Below are 19,317 nucleotides of genomic sequence, written 5' to 3' on the forward strand. Positions count from 1 at the left end.
ATCCCATTTAAATTAGAAAACATCAAGTACCAACCGGATTCTGGCACTTAGTAGCTACTCAGTAAATGTTAAGTTTATGTCTCTCTTCCCTCAATCAGGCCTGTAGGAATCAAAATAGACGATCGAGCAGTTGGTGATTTGAGGGGCAATAGAGAAGCTCAGTTTTTTAAATGGTTAATGCTTTTTCCAGGTATCCCTGTCCCCCTCACACACAGTTTTCTACTTAATCTACTTATGCGATCTCGTATTCTGCTACCTGAGTTAATCTCCACATGGTGAAATGCAATCAGAATAAAGAAGGAGCAAGTAGAGAGGTATTTATAAAGGTTCACCTTTCTTTTGACAGGTATTTGTAAACTTTGCCAAGGACCAAAGTGATGATGACCACTTAAAGGACTTGTCATTACACAAAAACCAGACAGTAGTTGATGTTGCAGTTCTCACATCTTTTCTCCAGGATGAGAAAGTGAAAGAAAGTTACGTATGAAGAATACTGTTCGTACAGGGTGACTAAAAGAAAGGAGGAAGTAGCCCTTCCTTTGCACCATGTGAAGTGTTCCAAAAGAAGAGCTGGACGTTTTTTGTGGGAAGAAGTAAACTGGATACTGTACTGATACTATTCAATGCAATGCAATTCAATGCAATGAAAACAAAATTCCATTACAGGGGCAGTGCCTTTGTAGCCTATGTCTCGTATGGCTCTCAAGTGAAAAAGACTTGAATTTAGTTTATTACCTTATACCTACGTGAAACTCTAGTATGGAACCCAGCGGACATATGGGTTTGAAATCACACTTTTTTTTGTTGTTGTTGTTGTTGTTCCTTTGTATTCTCACTGGGGTTGCAACAATAATTAATCAAATAATCATGGCCAGTGATTATTTATCAAAATCAAAAGGCGTGTTACATCTTCATTCACGAAGCCATGCCATGCCAGGAGACAGGTTTCCTGGCGACACATCCATTGCTGGTGATGACTGTGCCAGAATGACTAGTGCCAAGTTTCTCAGAAAGCCTGAAGGACCGTGGTGTGTCGTGCACACTTTTGCAACAGCTGTTCTGCTTCAGAGTCCATCAGCATCGTTATCAGGTGACAGAATGGTGCCCTGGATGGGGAAAGCCCTCCATTGTTTCCCTCTTTGATGAGCTGCTCTGGTGTGGCCGTAACATTGCAGGTGTGGGTAGCTCAAGACAGGAGAGACTTGGTTCCATAGGTCTCCAGGGCCATTTTTTCTGGGACTCTTTGAAGATACTTAGATCCTGGTAAGCAGCAAAGAGCTGCCAAACTGTTGAGGCTGCAAGCTGCTGAGGCCAGGTCACGGGATTAAGGAGATGGCTCGTTCAAACCTCGGGAGGCCTGTGTCCATTTGTCCTGTTTGTCTGCTAACACGGTACATTGCATCTCAAGATCTTCCTTTTTGACATAAGTGTAGTAGTATTTCTAGCTTTTTAAATTAATCTAGAATATGAAAGGATAGAGTTGTATTTTGACAAAAATCTTTGTACTTTTAATGTTGTTTGGAATCTTAAGTTCTGTCAGTGACTTGTGAATGGCCTCTTTGTAGAACCCTGTGGCGTAGAGGAGTAAGACCCCGTTGCCTCACTAGCTTTATTTCTCATGGAAGCTTGCAGATTAGTGCATGGTGACCAGAAAACAATGTGGTGGCCAAGATCTCATGACAGCATTATATTTGAGTTTCTTTAAGATCATTCAAAATACTCTTAATCTCAGCTTGTTAATCAAGTATTTTTTGAGTGTATGTTATAGCTGAATTGACTGTATGGATGGATTGGGTGGGGAGGAATTAAGTCTCAGTAGATATCCTGTGCCATGTTATTCAGCTAACAGGTTTACAAATATAGGTTTTGTTGTTGTGGTTGTGGGATCCCAGTGAATACTGGGCAGCCTTTTTTTTTTTTTTTTTTTTTTTTAAATAGCAACAGTGCAAAAGCCAAAAAAGTCTGTCATAAGGGTCACAAGACTAAACAATGAATACTTTAACAAAATCTTTGTGAAACTTTGTGAAGCACAAGTTGTGTTACTCAACAAAACTTGTTGAGTAACCCAACTTGTGCTTATGGGTATATCTGGTACTGTCAGAAAATTGGCTTTGAAGATCTTAGATACCCAATTCTGACAATCTCAAACTTTTCATCTCTTCAGTCCTAAATTTCTCATGAAAAGAAAAAAAAAAAAGCAAATGCCCCCACATGAAATATATTTGACTTTTCTGATCCAGTCTTATTTTTTTAGTCAATAAACACTTAAAAAAATATTTCACTAATGCTTAATGTGATCTGTCTTGAGACAACAAAAATATGAGGGAAGTACTACTGGGTGAAATTCAAGCCATCTTTCAATATCATTACTAATTTCTTTTTCTAAAATTTAAATATTAACTAAAGGTTGTTAAGATTCACATCTATTTCAAATCTATTTTTTAAAAATTTATAGAATGTTATCACATAACTTGTTTGGCAAAAGAAAAGGACTTAGAAATTAATGCCAATATTTCCTAAAATGATAAACAAGTAATGAAGGCCCATTTCTAGTAACTATTGGCATGATGAGGTCATTATATTTTGTGCAATCTTTAATGATATAAAATTCATAGTGTAATTTAGTTTCTCCTTATTTAATATTTTTCAAAATCAAACTTTTGTTATTTTCCCATTTCACTAGAATCATGTTCTAATTCTCTATTTTATTAAATCATTGAGCAGCTCCTGGCTCTAATTACTCTGACTTCAAGGCCATATTAAAAATCAAAAGACACTGTGAACTGTTTTGAAAAAAAAAAAAAATTCAATATAGATTTCCAAGGATCTCTTCTGCAGCTAGAAACAATCTATAGCTACACACTGACTTCACTGTTACCTTTTAAACTATCTAAATAGTAATCTTTTACATTTCCCTGTGTAAACCTAATTATAGTAGAATTTTTTACCAACTCTACTCAAGTAAAATTTCTATATATTCCCTGTGGAAATATAAGTATGTGAGTTTCAAAAATTCTCAAAAAAGTGTCCAAAGTTTGCCACTTTTGCTGCTTTTGGACACCTTGGAAACTTTATTGTCAACTGTGAATATGAAAAATACAAAAGAAAACAATCACAAAGCCCTTTACACATACATAAACATCCAGCACAGCTCATTGTTAAAAAACAGCCAAACCTCAGACTACTGTATTTGAATATCTGTACTGAAAGCGTGTGCATTGTGACGATTAAATGTTGCACGTCTTTCATTCACTGTAATCATTGACGAAAGGGATTTGTCTGTTTTCTTCTCATGATGTTGTATATATCAGGTAAATTTTTTTCCAAAGAGCCATGTGTCATATATAATATTGAACCACTTTGATACTGAGATATTAATTTGTACCCTAGTTACTATTTACTAGTAATAGTACTCTAGTAATACAGCTCTAATTCTCTTCAAAATTGTTGCATCCCTTTTATAGAATGTTTCTATTTCCATTAAGGATTAAGTATTCTCTCTTCTTATACCCTAGGATGAAGCTATGTTTTTGTGCTTTTTCTTTATCATTGGCTCTTCATTCCAAGCACTTTATGCTGTCTCTAATGGGATCTATTTTTGCACTGGAATATCTGAGAATTGCAAAACTAGACAAAAGTTTCACAACAGATTTCTAAGTTAAATCATTTTCATTAAAAGGAAAAAAAAGAAAAAAATTTTGTATGTCAATAACTTTATATGAAGTATTAAAAAAGCATATTTCTATGTTGTAATGAGTCACGAAATAAAGCTGTGACAGTTCTGCGGGTCTGTGCAAATTTACTTCCGTGCATTCGTAGCACCACCTACTGTTAAAGCTTGTGAAGACATTAGGAAAGTAAGAAACGTCCACTTGTAGTGGGAAGCTCTTTGATTCAAGGGTAGAAATTTTAGAAAAGGCTAAGTGTCCTGTTACAAAAGAGAACTGAGGGGACGACTTGCAGATAAAGGGTGTTTACACTTTCATAATTCAGTTAAGATAGTAAATAAGTTTAAGAGGTTTTTAGGTAAAACGTATTCAGCTTATTGATTTTTGAAGCTAGAGAGCTCTCTGGAAATACTCTGTAGCTAAGTCTGTTTGATAAAAACCTCACTGCTTTATTTGTTGAAGCTACAAAGGCCGCCTTCAGAGGTCTTTTGTTCGTTAAACTGAAAATACAAGGACAGTGTGTGCCAAGTGTACTGGCAAGGTCTGCTGGGTATGGTGGCCTAGGTGAGCACGCAGAAAAAGTGGAAAAAGTAGAGGAACATCGGAGGTGCCTTCCCTTTCTCCTGTAAAAAGTGTTGTGCAGTCGAAAGCCAGGGTTATGTGGGGCTGTGACGAGACGTGTGGATGTAATTTTCATAGCTCACTAGCAAAGTCTTAGGAAAGATGTCTGCTTATCTCGGTATCTGAAGAACCTCTGTCAAACTCCCCCTCGTAGGCAGCATAGCGGAGTTGTGGGGCCTCTTCTAACGGCCCTGAGGACAGGTGCTGAGTGGTCCTTTGCTAAGGCGCGCATCCCACTGCGTGCAGAGGAAGGATCTCGGTTTGTGAGTGAGCCTTGAGCACTTGGAATCAGCATCGCAGCTGTGTCTTTCCCTCTTAAAGTTCACATTATGGCGACTTCAATGAAATGATAGAAAACTGTGTTTCTTTGTGAAAAATGACAATCGAGAGAAGAAAGCTACTAAAAGATGAAAAGGCAAGTAATTTAGATAACCATGTAAGTCACCCATGAGTCTGGAGGAAAACCTTCTATCTAGAGAAGAGCCTATATACACATTTGTAGGTTCAGAAGAACCTTGGAACCTTTGAAATGGTAATGCATATATTAAATATGAAAAGGTAGAAAATTAGCTACCTTTTTCAAGTATTTTACTGTCAGGCACTTCATTTACTCCCTAATTTACTATCTGCCCTATGAGGTAAGCAGTACCATTTGATGTGCAAGTAAACTGTGGCTCAGTGGATAAAGAACTTGTTTAAAATTAAGCTGCTACTAGACTGGCAGAGGGTTCTTTCTGGTGAAGGTGAGTATAAGTTAACAATTGCTCTCATAAAATCCGCCTGGCATCATCATACAATAATTTAACCAATATTTATTGAACTCTGTTGTGTGCCATATACTTTTCTAGGTTCTGGGATGCAGTGTCGAAGACTGAATTCCTGCTCTAATGAACTTAAATTTCAGTGGAGAAATCATACTCGCATTCACAATGGATGTGTAGACAAACACATACAATAAATTCAGACTACAGTAAGTGCTAAGAAGAAAATGACCCATGGTTATATGAGTTAATGATGGGAGAAGAGTCAGAGAGGGCCGCCTGAAGAGTGACATTTGAGTTCAGATCTGATCAAATAAGTAGGAGCCAACATTTGAAGGTGGGCAGAGAGAATGTTCCTGGAAGAAAGAACACCTGGTGCAAAAGCCCCAAGTGGGAAAAAGGTTGGCAGTTTGGGGAAGGAGAGAGAGAATTCCAATCTCTGGAGTGGTAGAAGGGGCAGAAACCAGAACCTGTAGGGCCTCCCAGGCCATATTAAGGTATCTGGATTTTATTGTTAGTGCAATGAGGAACCACTGGAGAGTTTTAAACAAGGTAGTGGTTTGATGTAATCACTGTTTCAGAAAGAATGCTGGCTGTATGGGGAAAAGGAACAGTAGGGAGGCTAAGATGTTGGTGGATTGGGCAAGGGCGTAGCAACAGACGCAGGAATAATAATGTTCAGGATGTATTTTAGAGACAGAGCCAACAGGAATTACCGACAAGCTCCATGTAGGGGTTGAGGGCAAGGGCTATCAAGGTGACTTCTAGTTTGTGACTCAAACTAGGTAAATGGTTGTGTTAAAACGGCCATTCGTACCTTCTTCAAATTCGGTGCTCAGGAACAATGATGGGAAAGAAGATAAAAATGTGTAAGTCATCAGTACATGTATGGTTTTTAAAGCCTTGCGACTAAATGGGCTGACCTAGAGAGAATGAAGATAGAGAACATTCCTGAGCCCTGAGATCCCACCCACATTTGGAAGAGAAGCCAGCAAAGGAAAGAGAGGGACTGGCCAGTGAGGAGGAAAATCTGAGTTTGACACCCTATACTGAAGCTCAGAATCAAGTGTTTCAGGAAGGCAAACATGGTCAGTGGTGTCCCAACACTGCTGAGAAGCAAGGTAAGGCAGAGAAAATGACTGAATTTGGTAAGACAGAGGTCCTTGGTGACCTTGAAGTCATTTCAGTAGATTGACAAGGCTCAGGTTGAGGGAAGAGTAAGAGGTAAAGATGGGGAATATACGTGTAACTCTACTGAGAGTTCTGCTTTACTGTGAAGCAGAAAACATGACAATAGCTGGATCACAAAGCTTTTATTTGGATTCTTGTCTGTCAATAGTATACGCTGCACCTGAACACCCACCTCACCTTTCAATTTTCTGTTTTTCTTTTTAATCCTTTAGACATTTCTTCTATCCGGAGTCTTATGCTATACTTTGTTTTCCAAATTTCCCTTAAGACAGCTAATTCATGATTTACTATTTTATATTACAATCTGTTTTAGAAACACAAAATAATATGGCTCTAAATATAGACTATCAAGAGAGCTTGTAATTACTAAACCTAGTTTTAGAAGGCAGGTGCACTCAACTAAAATGGAAATTAAAGGTGTTTTAAGAAAAACCTTATAATATGTGGTTGTACTCAAAACTTTCTGGGATTATTATGTTATCTTCTTAATGTAACTTAACATTTACAATAAAGTTGTTAAATTGTTACCGTGTCACTACCCTACAGCAACACAGTAAAAGCTGTAGAAAAGACAGTATAAATACAAAACACAAATAAAAAAACCTGCAGAATGGGTATGTAGGCTTTTATTCAGGCAACCATTCTCATAACCATAAAGATCTCTTTAAAACAAATAGCTGTCCCAGGTATCTGTTAGTGATCCAAAATGAACAAACATTAACTATAAATGAACACATTTCAGCACGTAAAACAAGTCTTCTGAAGTTTTTAACAGAGACCTAGTAACATTATTTTCCCAGTTAGAGGGACTCATAATTAATGTGAAAACCATAATTAATACAGATGACACAGATGACACTGTACTTTGCCAAGGTAAAGAAATATATTTGATCTTAGATTAGAATCCCATTTGATCACAAAATAAACTTTACTGAGCAGAAATATTTTAAAAATCTCAGAAAAAACAGACATGAAAAGATGGACATTATATATAAATAATTTTAAAACACCGGGTTCAAAATGTAAAATCATCATTTGAATATAAGAAAACATTATAAAAGCAGAGGGTTGTCAAAAGAGAGTACAAGAGATATTCTGAAACCAATGAAAAATCAAGATCATCAAGTAGTAGCAACTATTTCTAATGTGTAACAGACAGGGAAATGCCAAGGGGAAAATGAACAGCACTATTTCCTAAGGTGGAGAGGAACAGAGGAAGGAAGGATAGAGGTGGCTTTAGAAGTGTAGAGACACAGAAAATTAACTTACCACCTTCTTCAAATGCAAGTGAGAATCTCTTAGGAGAATTTAAGCACCATTAGCAGACACATCTTATAGCAGTTAATGCAATGCTTGTATTTCAATGGAAAACTATTTTAGAGGTGAAAATGATGTAGGAATCAGAAGCATATTCTGCTGAGACACGAGGTAATTGACACTCTCCCGAACTGGAAAAACACATTTCATAAGAAGGCATATAAAGTTACCGACTGAATCGAATTTGTGGTTCGAATACTTCATGCCTAGTGAAATAGCTTACCAGCTGCCACAACCCTGGGATCCTCATGAGACCAATGTCTCCCAGCCGCACGACTGTCTGCACTCTCATTCCACCAAAGAACATGAACTGCAGAAATAAACCAAAAACAGCGTCTAAAGACTATGGCGTTACTACAAGTAAGAAATACAGAAGAATTAATCAGAAACATTAAGTCTTGTTCTTTAGATCAAAATAGTGGATATCAAAAAAGTAAAATTAAGTATGTTAGTAATAAGATTTCAGAGGGGGTCAGAGATTCGGGAGAGAAACTTATAAATTAAACTGGTTTTACAGATGAAGAAAAGGAAGGCTGGAAAGAAAAAGTACCACCACTAAAGACACAATCAAGGCCAGACCCAAGTTTTATGACTTTCTACTATATTTTACTTTATTTTTAAAAAATTATAAAGAAGATGTTTATTACTGAAAATGTGGAAGATACAAAGAAGAAAATTAAAAGTAGCTTAACTTTAACAACCCAGAGAGAACCTCTACTGATATTTAGTGTATTTCTTTTAAAAAATGAGTAAAATCAGATTGTCTTAGTGTATATTATGCTTAGTAGTATTTTTAAAAATCAACAATGCTTATTTTCCATGGCAGTAACCTTAATTTTTAATGACTATGTGAATTCCTATGTTGCTATGTGACAACTTTTTTTATCCCAACCCTTTAATAGTTGATTATTTATATCATTCAAAGTATTTCAGGATTCTATAAAATACTGAAAATTTTTTAATTAAATGTAATATATGTTAGCCATATAGATTTTGGAAAACGCAGATAAGCAGAAAGTAGGAATCACTTCTACCACCCTAAAACAACCACTTTTCTATTCTGGTGCATCTCTTTCCATATTTATGTACATATGTATTTTTATGTTTACATATTTATTTACACAAAGTGTATACACTATGTAAGCTACAGGACCTATATGATATGTGTCTGTGTGTTACAAGTATATATACACATATATACACAGGGTCATACCACATTGTTTCCAACATTTCCTCATTGTAAACAATGCGCTGACATAAACCTTTCAGCAGCTGACACGTGTAGCTCTAATAATAACAATGTCAAAGACAAAGACTACTAACATTTTTGGGGTGCTTACTATATGCTAGGCTTGGTTCTAAGAGTTTTGCATGTATTAACTCATTTAATTTTCACAATCATCTTAGGATATTATCATTTTATCACGGAGCAGTATAAGTCACCGTAAGATGAAGTAACTCATGTGAAGTCACAAAGATAGTGGTGGAGCTGGGATTTAAAGCCAGGCAGTTTGCATCTGATAATTTCCTCAATAGGAACTCCTAAAATTGGAACTGAGAGAACCAAAGAGTAGTTTGTATATACTTCTATATGTACAGTGTACATATTATACACTGTCCTCCAGAAATTATGTCCTGATTTACACTCAACATAACACTATCTCCTATGCTGAGAATATAATTTAGGATTAAAAAGTGTGCACATGTTTTTAGTAGTTTTTTCTTATAAAAGTTATAGATGTCCATTATAAAAAATAGATTTAATAAACATTATCAGCATTATCATTTATATCCTTTCAAACTTCTTTCCTATATATCCTAACACACTATACACCTATGCATATTTCCTAAAATATTGGCAAAAATTATTTAAAAATTAAAGCTTTTTATTTATATTGCCAAATTTTGGGGAGGGAAAAGATTAACACAGTATGAACCCTATACAGTATCTGAGTACTCATTTTTTCCAACCTATCAAATACTATATATAAGTATGTCTTTATGAGGTAAAAATGGTATCTCATTGTCTTAATCTGTATCTTTGTTAATATATATATATTTAGTAGTCATGTGTATACCTAACTTTGCATAAGTCTTCATTTCTCTTTTTGCTTTTGAATTTCATTTATGGTGTTTTGGGGCATGCAGAAAGATTGAGCCTTTTAAAAATAAAATCATCAATTGATTTTTTTTTTCTCTTCATTGTTTCTTCATTTGTTTTTAGCTTAGAAATACGGTTCTCATCCATATTATTAAACATTTATATTTTATTTTAGTAATTCTATAACTACTTTTTGTCTACACTTAAATCTATAATCCATTTGGATTCCAGTTTAGTGTATGGTGTGAGACAGACATCTAATAATTTTCATAGTTTTTCCTCTTCTTGATATGTTTTCCAACTTAATACCTTTTTCTGTATATTCTGATTATTTTCTTAGGATATACTGCTAGAAGTTAAATTTCTGGGTAAAGATCAGAAGCTTGGCTTTGAGTGTGCTGGGTGTGAGATGTCCACTGGACATTAAATAGGAAGTTAAGGAGGCAAATCAATATGAGTCTTTCAAATATTTTATTAGCTATTCTTAGTCATTTATCCTTCCAGATGAACTTTACATACATTTTTAAGAGTTTGCCATAAAAAACTCTCTGAAATTCTGACTGCAATAACTTTCAACTTTAAAAAGTTAAATGCCCCAAATAGATGTTTTAAATATAAATTCAGCAGGCGCCTGCCTGGCTCCGCTGGTGGAGCATGCGACTCTTGATCTCAGAGTTGTGAGTTTGAGCCCCACATTGGGTGTAGAGATTACTTAAACTTTAAAAGCAAATAAATAAGTTCAGGTACGTATATATTTATCTGTAAGCTGTGTATACCCACAGTGAAGTGTTAAGAGGTCATTATTAATCATGCAAATGCATTATTTCTGCATATATATATATATATATATATCTCAAATAACATTTTGGTTTTCTTATTCGTATGTCATATGTATAGGAATATGTGTATACACACATATATTTATATATATTTATACACATAGACACACATATATATGAATGATGTATGTGTGTGTATGTGTGTGTGTATCACACAGATGACATAAAAAGACCAAAATGTTAACAGTATTATCTCTAAGTAGGGGGAAATATTTTCCCCCCTTAAGGCATGTCCATCTCTTTAGTACATGTAAAAATATGTACTACTTTTTCATTCAAAACAATCTCTCTACCCCAAATAATGTTATTTTTTTTTTTTAAGATTTTATTTATTTATCTGACAGAGAGAGACAGACAGCGAGAGCAGGAACACAAGCAGGGGGAGTGGGAGAAGGAGAAGCAGGCTTCCCGCCGAGCAGGGAGCCTGATGCGGGGCTCGATCTGAGCCGAAGGCAGACGCTTAACGACTGAGCCACCCAGGCGCCCCCAAATAATGTTATTTTAAATAAAAGTATATTTAGAGGGAAAAAAAGATGAAAGGACAGATATTTTCTTGAGGCTTTTTGCAGTTTTTTATCACTTTGATGTGTCATGGAAAACATGACATTTTAACATTTGAAAAAGGCTTCATGAGGTGTTAACGTTCCAAACGAGATAAATCAGGTTTTTTCAACCCTAAAAATTATTAAAAAAACCCTAAAAATTTGGCAATAAAAATTTAAATATATACCACAATGGAAAAAAGAGACAAACTGATTCACGAAACTTTAATAGATTACCAATATACTTTGCAATTTCATAGAAGAAATAGACAACTATACCTCTGTTGAGTGCTCCATATTCTGTGTGGAAAACTCCAACTAGTTTTGAGTAGCCTAGATCCACATGGGCATTAATTGCCCTTTTAAATGCATCACCCCACAAAGCTGGCCCACCTGGCTTCATCTGAAAAATAATCAGTTCATAGACTCCTAGAGTAGGGAGAAAAATAATTATTTTACAAAAGATATTCAAGAAATTTCTAATCAGGTTAGTTCAGTTCCACTGGAAGACTAATCTACATACACAGATTTGGAGGATCATTGACATGGACATGTTTATGTAGGCATATTTATGAATTATGGCATTAGTTTTCCTTGCTTTTATGTTTAGAAAGTCCTTGTCCAAGTTTAAGGATCACTTGTTAAGCTTATACAGAACAACAAAAAAGGGAAGATATATAAAGCTATTATCTGAAATTTTTCTTAAAGATTTTATTTATTCATTTGAGAGAGACAGAGGGAGAGCCCAAGCAGGGAGAGAGGCAGAGGGAGAAGGAGAAGCAGACTCCCTGCTGCTCAGGGAGCCTGATGCAGGACTCAATCCCAGCACTTGGAGATCATGACCTGAGCCAAAGGCAGATGCTTAACCATCTGAGCCACCCAGGTGCCCAAGTTTTGTCAATAAACAAATATTGAGCATTTATAGTAAGACTAGGATTTTTGAGCTCCCTGAATCTGCACTTTCAGATAAGAAATGAGTAAGAAAAGCATTTTCTGATCTCCCATATTTCCTCTTCTTTCCAGAGGAAATACTTTTTGTTTGTATAACTTCCCCCTACAGGATTCCATTTCTAATAGGAACAAAAGATGGAGCCAATGATGTCTTGAGTTTTTGAGTAGGGGAAAAAAAATGGAAACAACTGAAGGAGATGATTTTATTGTTCCTCAATATCCAGGTAAATACTTGAAAAGCATTTTACCTTCTGATCAGAAGTATGGGGCAGGTAGAGGAAGAGGAACTAGGGGGCAAGGAGCTTTGAGAAGAAAAAGGAAAAAAGCACAAAGTTACTAAAGAGTTAAGAACAACACAGAGGAAGAGAACCAAGATTTGACACTGTCCGAGAAGCCACTTAGTTTTTAGATAATGCTGGAAGCCTGTGGAAAGGTCTAGGTGGATAAGGATCCAAACAAGACTTTCAAATCTCTTGCACTCTATACTACAAAGTTAGGAAAAATGGGGGAAATAAAATAACATTTAAATTAATTAATACTTCAAAAAAATCTGACTTTTGTTTAAAACAATGTTAAGGTAAATGTTTCCTTAAATGAACAAGAAAATAAAATCAGCAAGAAGAAAGATCTTTAGTAATTATTTTTAAAATGAGAAATAAAAACAAAAATGTTAAACTACAGTAATATAGCTTAATAGTTTAATTCATTCCCCAACAGTCTTACAGGCAAAGATACCCTTAATATTTTAAGATTAATTGTAATTTGTGTCTAATAAATACCAAACTATGACAAAATTTCATACATCATCTTTCACCTAACCATACTTGTCTGCTCCCAACCCTCAACTTTTCAACCTTTATTCCCCATGTCAACTTTTTATATTTATACCTCAATTTTAAGAGCTTTTCCAAATTGGAAAAAAAAACATCATTCAATGTTGTTTTAATAAGATCTAAAATTCATTTATCTCTATAATCATAATATATTCCTATATAAAACACAGCATTACCTTTCCCTAGGGAGGTTTAGTTTTTTTAAGCAGACTCCATGCCCAGCATGGAGCCCAGCTCGGGACCCAAACTCACAACCCGGGATCAAGACCCAAGCAGATATCAAGAGTCAGACACTCAACTGACTAAGCCACCCACGCACCGCTGGAGGTTAAGTTTTTATAGCTTGAAATCTTTAGTATTTTCTCCATCAGAATTCAAAGTAAGAGGCAAGGACTTGCCTTCTTTTGCAGGCTTTTCTAGTTTGCACCATGGCACCAGGTAAGTAATCTCAGTCTCTTGTTCATCTATGAGAGCCAGATTTGGAACGACAGATTGTTGCCATTCCTTATCTTTGGCCACGGCTTTCCGAACTTCAGTTCGATGAGCAAAATTATCTATGGGACGAAAAGGAGTAAGAAAAATAAAAACTTAATTAAAATCACCTATACCTTTTCTGGATTTCATTCAACTCAGCAAACGTCCATTGAAGCCACATAAGGACACTGTTCTATCATTGCAGCTATCAACATAAATAGATGTGACATCTGTCCTCAAGTTTCTCATGGTCTAAAACGGGAGTAGAAATTTAAACAACTAATGATAATGTCATGTAGTGGGCTTTATAGGCTCTACCACTTACTAGGTAGTTGTGTGACTTAGGTTAAATTATTGAATCCTTCTGTGCTCATTTCTTACTCTGTGAAATGGGGATAATGATATAGTATCTCCCTCCAGGGTTGTTGTGAAGATTAAGTGAATCAGTACACAAGAGGGGCTTTGAGCAGTGTTTGGCACCTAGATAGCACTCAATATATATTAATTATTCTAATTATTAATTATTCTAATTATTTAAATTACGGTGCCCGTTTAGAGAAGGACTATTTTTCTTTGGTGGTGGTGGTGAGTGGTCAGGTCAAGGTATACTCTGAACTAAATTTAACATAAATGAAAGGGAGATACGCTTTTTAAGCCTCTTCTTTGAACAGCTTCTAAAGAAGGAGTGCTGATTTTCTTATTATCACCATTCTTTTTACCCAGTATTTATTTCTCTTACGTTTGATATTTAAACATTTACTAAACATTTGGGCCTAGTACTATATTTACTATTAGGGTCTCATTAAGACTGATGGTAAAGGAGTTTTCTATGGTTTATATTGAGGATCTTAGAGCTTAAGTGAGTTATATTAAGACTTTACTAGTGATGTTTTTAAAGGGACCTGAGTCCACTGGTGGCACATTAAAGCATAAATGTGTTTTAATGGGGTTTATTCTATTACAATAGGGAAAACCCCTAAATTAGGGCCATTTTAAATATGGAATGAACACTTTTCATATTAAAATACTTCATGACTATTTGGTTAATAGTCTTAATAACTTAACTGATGATCAAACACTAAATGAAGGTATTGAAATTCTCTGGATTTCATCAAGTCCTGATGTGGACTTCACAAAGATTAGACACTGGAGTAACAAACATCCTGGGGATTCATGCAACCTGTTCTTTGAATATTAAACCAGGGGTAAATCAACTTCAATATGGGAAGAACTCTGATTGTCTTTACTTCCCTAGAACGGTAAATTCCCTGGAACCTTGGAATGCACAAATAACACAAAAATGATTTTCTCAACATAACAAATTATTAAATCTTAGCATTGGGTGAGGCCAAGAAGTTAACTATCATCCCCAACAACCTCTCCTACTCTAAAGCTGCTACATATCTGAATTGTATCTACTAAAATCCTGATATCCAGCCATAGCTTCAACAATAATAAAAAATAACTCTCCCTTCCTTTATGATCTTAACCTATTTGGGCTCTTACAATCACTGCTTTAATTTTTTTCATAAATCGTCTTTATGACAAACCACTGTAAAATTTTTCTGAGCATTAAAGCCTTGCTCACAATTTTATGATCTGAAATATGAGATACCACACTTTTTCATTTATGGTAACATAAGGATTTGAGCAAAGGGTTGTTAAAGGTGTGCCACTGGGAGGAGAAATCACTGAATTCGTTTTTTGTTGTTGTTCCCCTTTTTTAAAAGTTTATTTTAACCTATGGGTATTTATACTAATCTAGATCCAAGAGCTAAGCGTCAAGTAACATTTAACAGAATGAAAATTTATACTGAACCCTGAAGCTGGAAAAATCATACCATACTTCCAAATATGAAACATTTTGTTCATTTGGCCTCCAAATTCTACACTCCAGTATCCAACCAATTCAGAGTGAGCTGTCCGAAGATGTATGTTTTTCTTAACATTTTCCAGAAACTCATTCATCTTTGAGGGCTTAAGGCAGTAAGTACGAAATTCATAGAATGTTCCATCGTATTGTCTGGGGCCCGTAGCAAAACATGAGCACACCTGAAGAAAGATAAGGCAAATTTAAATATTTTGGGAAGGTAGGGTTTATAATATTGTTACAACCAAATCTGAATCTAGAAACAAAGGGCACACATTAGACTCATAATCCATGTTTGTACTTCTTTTGTGATCTCTCTTTAGACATTTGTTTGGAGAGATGTCAATAAAAGTAAGTAGTCTTAAGTATGCTGAATATATAGTTACTGTTTCTTAGCAGGGATCCACTATTAGCCTTTTTTTTCATGAAATTTAATCATAAGGCACTGGGGTCTTAATAAGAGTCCTTTACCCAAGAACTACAATTAGGATTCTAATAAATTTGCAGATGTCTTCCCTTATTTAGCCAATATTCCATTTTTAGTCAATACTATATATGTTAGTTATGCATTTAAGTGAACTTTATAAAATATGCAGGTGTTTTGGTAAGCAAAATGGAAATGTGTTTACTTGCAAAAAAACTCCCTTTTAGGTTTTTCTTAAAAATAAAAATTGCTATTCAGGTCAAAGTATTTCCCAAATCCAATGAAGTAGATCCCTGGTAAAAGATAGGAATGGAGTGTTATAATCTATCCAACTGCATTATAACATGGTGGTGAACTGTATGAATGCTATAAAGGAAAAATCAACAAGTTAGAATTGTCTGAGTCATTACTAGGTTTAATTACAGATGCAGTGTGAAGAAAGGCATTTAACCCATCCAATTTTACCAGATTGACAAAAATATCCCTTAAGAACCGTTAGTTCTTGTTGTATTAGTTGTATGCTACTTATATAAAGTTTTCTTCTAATTTAGTCCTCCAAGTCTGAATAAACTTAACTTTAGATAGAAAATGCCCTGCCAGAGATTATCCTCTGTGTATATATATGTGTGCATGAGTATACATTCACACCCACACAATCCTATGGCATTTTCACTTACAAATTCTTCTTACTGTAGGTTTGGTTATCATGTGCCAGTTGCATGAAGCTTATTATTTATTTATTCTTTTTAGTTTCATGAAGCTTATTAATCAGAACTATCAAAAGCTTTGGTACAAAGCTATGGACAAATTTTGGCCTTATTTGACTACCTGGTACATCAAGTGAAACCAGTAGACTTCTTTATCGGACATAATTTCGGTTAAAACACGTAATTGTCTATGAATTTCATCTGTGTTTAATACCATAATTATAATTATATATTTGAGTTCATTCCATTCATGTCCCGAGTTAAGTTCCTACTGCCCAAGTGTCTAAGCTTACTTGAAAAGCAAGTATTCCCTCCAGAAACTATTGCAGATACTTCTATTTTTGCTGGACATGCTTTTTGTCATTTTAACCAAATTTTAATAAGAGAATGTTATCCAAATAAACTGCCTAGTATTATAGTTTAAAAAGTATTATAAATAAAATGTATCAGAAAACGGGACAGTGTGGTATTTATAACAATTGCTTTTAAGTCGTTTTTCAGGGAATTTGTATTTGGAAACAAATACGTGGTCAAAGGCACGTATTTTTATTATCTTTCAAAGAATAAACAGTAAGAGGGAAAAGCCCACAGAAAGGGTAACAGCAGTGAGATAAGTGAGTGTGCTTAGGGAGAGGTGATTTTTGTTAAGGGCAGAAACTACAACTATTCTGGGGTAGGATTCACGAGTGTTCTAGGCTCCCTTATCTCCAAATACGGGCTCATTTTCCACAAAGTGAAAGTATTTCAAAACGCTTTCAATTCACTTCCAATTCACTTGTGAGAACAACTGGCTGATATTTAAAAATCAAAGTTCAGAGTAAAGTTGTAATGAATAACTCTTGGCCCTGCCCCAGTAGAGTGAGAATTAGAAAAGATTAGACTGGATTGCTAATCTTGGGTTAATGGGTCATCGCTGGTTCCTCAGTCTTCAGCAGAGTCAGTCTGTAGAGTAGGTTCATCCCCTTTCGCTTATACCCTTCGAGAAAAGTACAAGCCTCAATATCAAAGGAAAAAATCTGTAGATTCACAGATTAGGCCAAGTCCCGACAGTTAAGGCTAAATCACAAAAATCTATTGTGTGTTTTTCTCATCTAAGGTTAAGTGAGGTTACCATCCTGTTTGCCAAGAGGTTCCTGGCCCTGCCTGGCTCGGCCACCGCCCGCACGAGGCAGTCGGCCGCTGGGCAGGATGCTCCACCACTGGCACCTTGGCCCTCCTCTTCAAGGTTCTCTGCAAAACGCTCCGAAGTTGTGTACATATCGTTTAAACGCGGGGAGGCCTGTTCTTTCGCCAGCGGCCGGTTGACCTACTTCTCCTCTACCTTCTGTCTGGAGGGGGCGGTGGCTTGTCAAAGGACAAATCAAAAGGAAAAGCTCGACCAGCAAACACCTGGCACGTGCCCAACCTGGCGAACGCAGCCGGGCTGGGAAGCAAATACGGGGCAGCGGGACCTTCAGGAGTGTGCTCTGGGTCGCCTGGCACCTTAGGCCACAGAAGTCCTGTTCACGGCTGCTGGCGAGCTGGCCGGGAGGCGACACTGGCCAGCGCACCCTCCCCGACTGGCTACACGCTTCCACCCACGCATCCCAGAACGCCCCAGCTCGGGGGTCCAGGACGCACACTGGAACTAGAATCTCGGCGCGCGAACAGGAAGGGCGCATGCGCGGCACTCTCAAGTCTGGGCGAGCGAGCCGAGTAGCGCATGCGCGGGACCACTAGCTCCTCGCTGACCCCCTTCCTCCACCCAAACCACGGAAGGGTTTGGGCGCGTCTCCGCGGCGGGTACCTGAGGCGCAAGCTTCCGCGCAGCCAGAGCCCTAGTCAGGCCGCTTCGGAGGACGAGCATGGCGGGGCTTCGAGCGCTGCGAAGGCCAGCCAGCCGGTACTCTTTCTTAGATTCCTCCTGTTAGGGCTTACCCGCCTGGAAAAGAGCAGCGACTGGACTACGGGCGGACGCAGGCTGGGGCGGGACTCCGCGGCGTGAGCTCCGCCTCTGGTGCCGGGAGGCGTGGCGGCACCGCCCCGACTGCTCGCGTCCTCCGGGGCCCCGCGCCCGGCGCGTTTGGGCGGCACGTGCGCTTTGGTCCTCCGTTTGTTTCCTCAGACGTGCTTACCCAGCGTCAGAGGGGACGTTAGGATTGGCAGAAGGCGGGGATCGTTCCTGTGCCACCTTTCTGAGCCCATCACCTCGTCTCCATGCGCAGTCGCGCAACAGTTCTTAAGAGTTCGTGTGCAGAATGCGAGTGTGTTTGTCTTTGCGAAGGGAGTATGATGCGTGCACGCATAATGCTGTGCGTTTAAAATCGTGGAGGTTTTTGCCCTGGTTAATCGTTAGTCGGGGTGATTTACATAAAGACCAGGAGCCTTCACTTTTCCTCATGAAGTGCATCCTCTTTCCCTAATCGCCACCCCAGCATGACCTCCTAAGGCTTCTAATAATGATTGAAATTGTATTTTTCAGGAGTTTATTGGAATGGGGGCATCGAACTAAGTATTAAAAAGTCAAATAGTTTTGTAAGCCTTAAAAAAGCATACCAGCAGACCTCGGATCTTGTTCTCCGTATCCCTGATTATTGGTCCCCAGAATAACTATTTTCAACATTTTCCACTTGTTTCTTCTAATGCTTTTTCTCTTTCTCTAAATTACAGGCCTTTCCTGGTGTGTCTTAGTATTTTCAGTTATAGATAGTATCTGTTGCTTGGAAAATGAGGATTTAGGTCTCTTACATACCACTCCCTCAAAATAACCTTCCCTTCCCCATCTGAATATGGGTACATTAAAAATTGTCGCATTATTAATTTACAGTATATTAATGTTTACATTTTTATTACTAATTACAGAGAACACAATTACACAATGCATAATCAGACTCACAATTACACAATAGTTACATTATTGCATACATTGAAATAATACTGCTTATACTATCAAGAATAGGGAAATATTACAGGGATATCACCAGTGGTTGTATTGGTTGTGCCTTCTTCAAAGACTTGAATTATCTGTTCAGGGGGAGG

The 19,317-nt window shown here is 37.0% G+C and overlaps 2 protein-coding genes across 10 annotated transcripts in view; one reads left to right on the forward strand and one right to left on the reverse strand.

Moving 5' to 3' along the window:
• Nucleotides 1-3,781, forward strand: part of ABCA1 (ATP binding cassette subfamily A member 1) — a 126,710-nt gene extending 122,929 nt beyond the window's left edge. For 4 of the 5 annotated variants that reach the window (XM_073876622.1, XM_025888383.2, XM_025888382.2 and 1 more), the window contains exon 50: nucleotides 347-3,781. In XM_073876622.1, the coding sequence (XP_073732723.1) occupies nucleotides 347-487 (141 nt within the window). In that variant the 3' untranslated portion in view covers nucleotides 488-3,781. The remainder of the gene's footprint in view (nucleotides 1-346) is intronic. The other variant, XR_012373529.1, reaches the window with a different exon arrangement.
• The window catches only part of LOC112836550 (protein NipSnap homolog 3A-like), a 35,132-nt gene extending 16,772 nt beyond the window's left edge, over nucleotides 1-18,360 (reverse strand). Inside the window, exons 1-6 of one of the 5 annotated variants that reach the window (XM_025888385.2) lie at nucleotides 18,086-18,355; nucleotides 15,140-15,350; nucleotides 13,223-13,378; nucleotides 11,320-11,469; nucleotides 7,782-7,868; nucleotides 6,850-7,689 (exon numbers count right to left, since the gene is read on the reverse strand). In XM_025888385.2, the coding sequence (XP_025744170.1) occupies nucleotides 7,613-7,689; nucleotides 7,782-7,868; nucleotides 11,320-11,469; nucleotides 13,223-13,378; nucleotides 15,140-15,350; nucleotides 18,086-18,145 (741 nt within the window). In that variant the 5' untranslated portion in view covers nucleotides 18,146-18,355 and the 3' untranslated portion in view covers nucleotides 6,850-7,612. Of the gene's footprint in view, nucleotides 1-6,849; nucleotides 7,690-7,781; nucleotides 7,869-11,319; nucleotides 11,470-13,222; nucleotides 13,379-15,139; nucleotides 15,351-18,085 lie in introns of those variants that run through there. The other 4 variants (XR_012373530.1, XM_073876631.1, XM_073876630.1 and 1 more) reach the window with 4 other exon arrangements.
• Nucleotides 18,361-19,317: the final 957 nt, after the last annotated feature.

This window comes from Callorhinus ursinus, unplaced genomic scaffold (genome assembly GCF_003265705.2).
Source record: "Callorhinus ursinus isolate GAN/ISIS: 27379988/994484 unplaced genomic scaffold, GSC_fseal_2.0 scaffold24, whole genome shotgun sequence".
NCBI lineage: Eukaryota > Metazoa > Chordata > Mammalia > Carnivora > Otariidae > Callorhinus > Callorhinus ursinus.